At 39.3% G+C, this 8,733-nt stretch overlaps 1 protein-coding gene across 2 annotated transcripts; it reads left to right on the top strand.

Annotated features, from left to right (window-relative positions):
- Positions 1-2,429: 2,429 nt before the first annotated feature.
- Positions 2,430-8,244, top strand: LOC127437379 (high mobility group protein 20A-like). 2 transcript variants are annotated; one of them, XM_051692207.1, is made up of 9 exons: positions 2,430-2,593; positions 2,946-3,021; positions 3,297-3,509; positions 4,377-4,509; positions 4,903-4,940; positions 5,332-5,407; positions 5,775-5,990; positions 7,534-7,666; positions 7,775-8,244. In XM_051692207.1, exons 2-9 carry the CDS (start codon positions 2,956-2,958, stop codon positions 7,776-7,778), a joined length of 879 nt encoding a protein of 292 aa, XP_051548167.1. In that variant the 5' UTR covers positions 2,430-2,593; positions 2,946-2,955; the 3' UTR covers positions 7,779-8,244. The 2 variants fall into 2 exon arrangements, with proteins under 2 accessions (XP_051548167.1, XP_051548168.1); XM_051692208.1 differs by lacking the exon at positions 7,775-8,244 and having other exon boundaries at positions 7,534-7,670.
- The last annotated feature ends 489 nt before the right edge of the window (positions 8,245-8,733 follow it).

Raw genomic sequence — 8,733 nt, 5'->3', positions numbered from 1 at the left:
TTTTTTTTTTTTTACCAAGTTAAAATAAGCAGCTCTGTCACTCAGTGGCGGTTCTGGGGGGGGGCCCGGGGCCCTGACAGAAGCCTGCCCCCCCCCCCACACACACAGACACTCTGATTTACAAACATTCATAAACGTCTCAAAGACATCTTCTGAATGTCTTATTGACATCAGAGAGAAACTGTCTTATAGAAGTGGTGGTGTAGTGGACTAAAGCACTGAACTGGTAAGGAAAAGGTTGTTGGTTCAGTCCCCACCACCATTGTGTCCTTGAGCAAGGCACTTAACTCCAGGTTGCTCCAGGGGGATTGTCCCTGTAATAAGGGCACTGTAAGTCGCTTTGGATAAAAGCGTCTGCCAAATGCATAAATGTAGAAGTATTGCAGATGAGTAAACAACATAAAAAAATATGTCTTCCAGATGTAGCCTAAACACACAGATCAAATAGATGTCTGAGTGAAGAATGTGTGCTATCAAGGTAGGGCCTTCAAGGTTAGCAAAAGATAGTGTACAATAGCAGTACACTGGTGAGGAGACCAGAGGCTGTTCTTTTTGAATGGATGTTAAAGGGATAGTTCACTCAAAAATTAAATGATCTCATAATTTACTCACCCTCATGCCATCCTGCAGAACACAAACAAAGATTTTTGAAGAATATCTCAGCTCTTTATGTCCATACAAAGCAAGCGAATGGTGATCAGACCTTTTGTAGCTCCAAATATCATATAAAATATCACGGGCTGCCGGTTGATGCACGTATCAAATTCAAGGCTCTGATGCTGACATACAGAACAGTCACTGGGTCTGCTCCAGCATACCTAAAATCATTTATGCAGAGCTACGCGCCCACTAGAAGCCTGCGGTCGGCTAAGGAATGTCGCCTTGTTGTACCAACACAAAGAGGCACCAAAACACTTTCCCGGACTTTCAGCTTCATCATACCACGTTGGTGGAACGACCTTTCCAACTCCATCTGTGAAGCTGACTCACTCTCTGTCTTCAAAAAATGACTAAAAACACATCTTTTCCATGAGCACTTAACCAGTAATTAAAAAAAATAAAAAAAATTCCTGTTGCACATTATTCTGTTTTGAATACTATTATTATGCTAGTGAAACTTTGTAATACAGCACTTTTCATGCCACTGTCTCCTTAAGATGATTCTCTTATGTTTTCCTCTTTTGTAAGTCGCTTTGGATAAAAGCGTCTGCCAAATGAATAAATGTAAATGTAAATGTAAAGGAAACATAGAGGTAATCCATAAGACTCCAGTGGTTAAATCGGTCTTCAGAAGCGATATAATAGGTGGGGTTGAGAAACAGATCAAAATGTAAGTCCTTTTTTTACTCTCCACTTTTACTTTCACTTTTACATCTGAAAGTCACATGTAGTGCCTGTTTAGTTTCAATTTCATATCTGAAAGTGAAAGTTAAAGTGGAGATTTAGAGTAAAAAAAATGACTTCAAAATGGTTCTGTTTCTCACCCAAACCTATTATATTGCTTCTAAAGATATGGATTTAAACACTGGATTTATATGGATTACTTTTGTGTTTCCTTTATGTGATTTTTGGAGCTACAAATGTCTGATCACCATTCAGTTGCATTGTATGGACCTACAGAGCTGAGATATTCTTCTAAAAATCTTTGTTTGTGTTCTGCTTTTGAAACAAAGATATACACATCTAGGATGTCATGAGGGTGAGTAAATGATGAGAGAATTTTCATTTTTGGGTGAACTATCCCTTTAATGGAGGAGATGCTTCAGTACACCAAATAAACTGCTTTTGTGAGGAAACAGCTCATCACTTAATAAATGGCCTGTCTGCTAATCTTCAACATGTTTTATGCTAAACAGTCCTTTTGGGGTGAACTATGTGTGAAGTTTACTACGATAAAATTGCTGTTTTATAAGAGAAGTCACAGACAATTTTGAGACAGGTTGATGTCAGTTAACGGCTCTCCCCATTCATTTATATGGTATCCGCAAATGGTGATTTACTGTCGTAACACACTAGTTGACCATTATGCTCATATTGGAGAGCCACTGATGTTGGTATCTCAGTATAAAAGAATCTCTGGTGATTGTACGAAATTATTAGGGTCACAAAAAGTCTACTATTTTGATTAAAACTAGTTACATTGTAAGTAAGTTACAATCAATGACTGTATGATCTTTGGGCCACAGAGCACCAAGTGCACGAGCGGGCTGTTATGACAGCTGCACATACAGCCGGTGGCTAGTTGAGGGCAGCAAAACTCCTCTAAATTCTCTTCTGAGCAACCAGTTTAAACTAACTCGCTTCTCTTTCGTTTCAAACAACACAGCTGAAAGCATTAAAGCCATTTTACTGGGGCTGAGACGAGGAGGATGATGATCATAATTATGATGTTGAGGAGGAATCAGGGATCTGGAAGTGTAGACAGCGCATGTCTGAGCCGTTGTGCTTCCTGCCGCGGCGTGATGACGTCAACCGGCTCTCTGCATTGTTTTGACTCGGTAAAAATTCCCTATAAGACTCCACCAAAAAAAGCTTGAAAAACATATTTAAGCAGAGATTTTAAACCAGACTCAAGCTTCGGATCTAACGGCAGGTGAGATTATTAATGTTTGACGGGTTTTGATTCGGATGCACCTTTCGGGTTATAAAAAATGTAAATGTTCTGTGACAATACTTACAAAAAGTACTTTGGTGGTACCATGGTACAGTGATGGCATCAGGTGGTACTTGCATGGTACTTTGATACATACTGTGGTACTGAATTATTACCACATTTATATACCGTGGTATTTACATTATTTACAATAACAATATTACCATGGTACATATCCCCAAAACATGGTGTATTTTTAAAGTAGATCTAAATTATGTTTAGGGTATTTATTTAATCAATATTGTGATTTTTTTTTTTTTTTTTTTTACATCACTTATGTTTGACGCTGAAGGTCAGAGGTCATGGAGGAGCAGAGCGGGTCACCAGGGGTCAACACGGACAACAGCAGCCAGCGGAATGGGGATGAGGTGAGCAGATCGTGTAATCGATGACCCTGATGCTGAATAAAAATAAAATTGCTGTCATCAGTTACTCACCCTCATGTTGTTCCAAAGCCATATGCCTCAGTCACAATTCACTTTCATTTTATCAAGAAAAAAAAAAGATGCAGTAAAAGTGAATGATGACTGAAGTTAACGTTCTGCCTGACATCTTTTGTGTTCCACATGTTTGGAACAACAAACAATTTTTCATTTTTAACGGAACCGTCCCTTTAATGTGTCGTGTGAAATTGTGTTTTCAGCCAAAGCCTCGCCGGAGCAGCTGGACTAAAGGCAGGAGGAGGAAGAAGCCACTGAAGGACAGTAACGCCCCCAAAGCTCCGCTAACAGGATACGTGCGGTTCATGAACGAGCGCCGCGAGCAGCTGAGGGCGGAGCGACCAGAAGTGCCTTTCCCAGAGATCACCAGGATGCTCGGGAATGAGTGGAGCAAACTGCCTCCTGAAGAGAAACAGGTAAACCTTTTATTTTCATGATATCCACGATGCTGCCCCAGAAAAGCATTTGTTTTATGGTTATTCTTGTGGAATCTCTCCTTGTCTATGTTTCATGTTTAATATACTTGAGGAACGGGGGGCCTGGGTAGCTCAGCGAGTACTGACGCTGACTACCACCCCTGGAGTCGTGAGTTCGAATCCGGGGTGTGCTGAGTGACTCCAGCCAGGTCTCCTAAGCAACCAAATTGGTCCGGTTGTTAGGGAGGGTAGAGTCACATGAGGTAACCTCCTCGTGATCGCGATTAGTGGTTCTCGCTCTCAATGGGGCACGTGGTAAGTTGTGCGTGATCGCGGAGAGTAGCATGAGCCTCCAGTGCTGTGAGTCTCCGCGGTGTCATGCACAATGAGCCATGTGATATGATGCGTGGATTGACAGTCTCAGAAGCGGAGGCAACTGAGACTTGTCCTCCGCCACCCGGATTGAGGTGAGTAACCGTGCCACCACAACGACCTACTAAGTAGTGGGAATTGGGGATTCCAAATTGAGAGAAAAGGGGACACCATTTAAAAAAAAATAAATAAATAAATATACATGAGGAATGGGACTTTGGTCCAATGAGATTTCATTTTGGGTGTGGCAACACAGTTCAGCCAAGCAAAGAAAAAGAAACCAAGTGACCAACAAAATGTAATTTCACTGTCGCTGCAACTTTTGATAGAAATTCAGATTAACATGGAATGACACTTTATCATATTGCATCTTGTTTTGAAAGTTTATAAAATCAGATTAATAGACACACAGACTGCCTTCAGAAACACCATCAGAAGTGTATATAGGACGTTGTGCCAAATTTACACACACTGATATACATCTCTCTTTCTCAGCGGTATCTAGATGAAGCAGACAGAGATAAGGAACGCTACATGAGGGAACTGGAGCAGTATCAGAAGACTGAAGCTTATAAACACTTCAGCAGGAAAGTGCAAGAAAAACAGAAAGGAAAGAGACACAGAGGAGGTACAAACATATGCACCAATATTTAAGAGATACAGTACAGTATGTCCAAACTATGCATAACGCAGAGTTTCCAGCGTCAAGTAATTTTTCACCAGTTCATCTCCAAAGAAGTGATAAAATCACTGCCAATCAGAACATGTTTGATCTTTATAACATAGCTGGATGTGGAGCGGGAGTTTGCGCAATCCAACAAAAATAGAAACCAAGCGATTTGACAAAATGTTTTGTCATTCATCACGGTTGCAACTGGTTTAGACAAAACCATTAACGTGGAAGAGAGGATTTATTGCCTTTCACATTATCGCATTGTGCCTGGTTTGGATACGGTGTAAGACCAAAAAGAAAAAAAACTGTCGACGGTCCGATTGTGAAATGCCTCTCTCTTTTTATCAGATGCTGGAAGACAGGCGCCTGGTGAATCCCTTCATGAGGTAAGATATCAATGTCTGGGCTCACATGGAATCTGTACACATTTTTCACATCATGGAAAACCTGGAAATATCAGAGATATGATATTTGGAATTGGAATTCTGTGGTCGCAGATTCCAAGCAAGCCAGTCTATGAATGATGTCAATTTCACAGACTCCTCAATGTAAAACCACATCTATTCTACTCCATTTGCATTTTAAAACTCTGTTTTAGTTTCCTAACATCATCGTTCTCCAAAGTATGTGGTACTGAGCATTCTTGAAAGTCTTGAAAGTCACACCCATATGGATTCGAGGCGTAAACGTAGCATTATCAACATAAAATGTATTTGTGTGCTTAAATGAGCAGTCAAACTACAAACTTCACCCTTCTTATTCTTTGTCTGTCCACAGAAGGATCTAGAGATAAAGGATCGCTCTGTGTTTGATATTCCCATCTTCACTGAGGAGTTTCTGAACCACAGTAAAGGTGAGAGTAGAGTGCAGTTTGAGCAATATTTTTAACCGATATTTACCTGGTTCTTTAAAATCGGGTTAACTGCTGAAGTTGGACACAAAAGTCTTTACATTTTAAATATTAATTTAGTAAGGGGCTTTGAACAAGTGTATATTGCAACTAAAACTTTGTAGACTGTGCGCAATATTAGTTTTGTAAAGCCAGAGATTATTGATCAATTACGATCTCAATGTGCCTAAAAGCGGAAGTGCATATCGGTTATCGGACTATTAAGCGCAAAAATAATCAGTCTCGTTTCGGTCATTAAAAACCAGTATTAAGGGTTGATCTCTATCTGTAACGGTGTTATTTATCTTCACTGTGTGTGTTTGTGTTTTAGCGCGTGAGGCAGAAATGCGTCAGTTGAGAAAGACGAATATGGAATACGAGGAGCGTAACGCAGCGCTCCAGAAGCACGTAGAGAGCATGCGCTCGGCTGTTGAGCGTCTGGAAGGAGATGTGTTGCAGGAACGCTCGAGGAATGGCCTCCTGCAGCAGCACCTGGACACCCTGCGCTCGGCCCTCACACACAGCTTCTCTGCCGTCCCCCTGCCTGGTGAGACACACTACCAGCTGTGTTCAGTGGTAGGGCTTGGTTCGTTTGGAGGTTCAAATGAACTGATTCATTTGAGTCATCATCACTCAAAAGTGTTCTCAGAAGTCCCTGTGTGGCATTTTGCGTATTCTGTTATAGTGTCTATAGGAATATCTAATGAAATATCACTGTTATTGAGTTAAGTTACAGGGTTCCCAGCATTTTTGACCATTTTGATTCATTATTGATTCAAATAATTTTGAAATGCTAATTCTGATGGTGATTCCAATGCTTCAACTGCTTCATTGAAAGAACTCAAAAGAACGACTCACTGACAAATCGGACAAATGGATTGCGAATGAGTTTTACTCTTCACAAGAGCAATATCTAGCTCACTATGTTAGAGCAGAGAAAAAATAGGAAAATATATATTCATGATAGAAATTTCCAGAACATTTGCATGACTCTTCCTGGCCCGGAAAACACAATTTTAAAAGGAATGATCCGGGATCATTACAAGTGAAGCTCAATCGGCAGCATTTGTGGCATAATGTTGATTACCACAAAAATTTGCTTTGACTCGTCCCTTTTTTCTTAAAAAAAAAAAAAAAAAGCAAATATCTGGGTTACAGTGAAGCACATACAATGGAAGTGAATGTGGCCAATCCGTAAACATTAAATTACTCACTGTTTCAGAAGTATAGCCACAAGACGTAAACAATATGTGTGCTAACATGATTTTTGTGTGATAAAATTGCTCACTAAATTTTTCTGTGTAAAATTATAGCCAATTTTACAAATTCGTTGCCATGACGACATAACACAAACTCTGGAAACCCTCATAACGATGATTTAAACAACTTTACAGCTCAAATAATACACAAGGTTTAACAGAAGAATTTATGTGAGTGCTTTAATAAATTAAATTGTTTGACATTTTGCCTTTAAACCCTCAAAAAATTGGCCACATTCACTTCCATTGTAAGTGTTTGGCCTCGATTTTTGCTTCTTTTTTTAAAGAAAAGGAGGGACAGTTTATATAATTTTTTGTGGTAATCAACATTATGCAACAAATGTTGTCGATTGAGCTTAACTTGTATCGAACCCGTAATATTCCTTTAAAGTTCCTTGATATTTCAAGGTTCTACATGACCGTCGTAACTCTGTATATAAATTTGAGTGAATATGAGTTGCGTTTAAAAATCCATGAAATCAAAATCCAAGTTTTGCTAATTTGCGATTACACATTTTTTGTCCAATAAAATCGTCTCTAGAGTGAGAATATCCATGACTTGTAATAGATAGCAAGTAGCAAATTATGGTTCAACCCTTTGATATGTATCGCCCAAATTTCCTGTTTAAATAGGAAATACTTCTCATGTTGTCTTTATCGTAAAATCAAGTGTTCCAGTTTGAAACTTTCACCCAAATTTTATTGTGTTTTATCCAAATTGTTAAAAAGCATCAGTTTAAAAGAGTGATTCATTCATGAGTCAGACGTCACTATTCTGTGGCAGCTATGTTGCAATCTGGCACCCCCTTCTAAATTGCCATGTTCCTGCAGGAAGTGGAGAGATGCCCACACAGGATTCCATCGACTCCTACATGAAGAAGCTTCACAGCATCATTCTGTCCAACCCACAGGAGCACCAACACCTGATCAGCACTGTCAGGGATGTAGTCAACCGCCTGGACAGGTAGCATGTTCTCATTTCTTAGTGATTTTATCTGATCTTGCAGCAACATGTAGCATGAATATGATTCAAGTGTGTGATAATGCAGTGCTGTTTCTGATTGGCGGGCAGGTAATTTAGAAGCTCCACCCCCACATGCTGTTGCCCCACCTCCATTCCTGCAACGACCACATTGTCAGATGTCCATCAATTATTCAAATGTTTCATTTTTTTTGTTTGTTTTTTTTGTTTTTTTTTACAATGCTGTTTTTATCTGTTCATTTTTAGCTTTCTAATTTAGTAGCTGGTGTTTGTCATGCATTAAAAAAACTACTAAAGATCCAAAACCTTCAAGTGATGGTGCGAAATCTTCTGCATGTATACACGTCTGTGTATTATGATTTTAAACAAAATTTTATATGGTACTTGTAATTTCTTTTTTATTATGTAAATGAAATTTATTTGTGTGAAGAGAGGTAGGTTCATTTGTAGTTGGTGTCTTTGTTCTGATTAGACTTTTGAGGCTGAAATGAATTTCCTGTATGTAAACAGTTTGTGACATTTAAAGAATACAATAAAGCTCATTTACCACAAATGTATGACGTCGTTGATGAGAGTGTGATCTGATTTCTTTCTCTCCTCCCGCTCATGTGTTTGATGGTTTCTATTAATTAACTTGATTTGTTCCCTCTGGGATGGAGCACTCTAGACAGCAGACTTCTCAGCACAGACTGCATATGCTATGGAAGGCCAGTACTGAAGAGCTGTGGACCAGTTGGGTTAAAGCAGGTGTGAATTAATTAGGTGTTTTTTATTGGAATGAAACTGATGTCTGAGGTGAGATGCAGACTGGTCCAGAACTGCAGGTGTTTTTTATGTCATGTGAGTTTTTTTTAGGGCTTTGGAGAATAGAAGGCCTGCTGCTTTGAGGCATGATGGCCTGTTTTATCTGACCTTGAAAGGAATGTTTTGGGTTCAATACATCTCTATTTACAGCATCTGTGACATTCTGTCTATTACCACAATAATTTTGACTTGTCCCTCAGTTTATAAAACAAGCAAAAATCACATTTACTGTAATGAACAATGGA

Source organism: Myxocyprinus asiaticus, chromosome 48 (assembly GCF_019703515.2).
Source record: "Myxocyprinus asiaticus isolate MX2 ecotype Aquarium Trade chromosome 48, UBuf_Myxa_2, whole genome shotgun sequence".
Lineage (NCBI taxonomy): Eukaryota > Metazoa > Chordata > Actinopteri > Cypriniformes > Catostomidae > Myxocyprinus > Myxocyprinus asiaticus.
The sequence above is the reverse complement of the archived record's forward strand: the minus strand, read 5'-3'. Positions and strand labels throughout refer to the sequence as shown.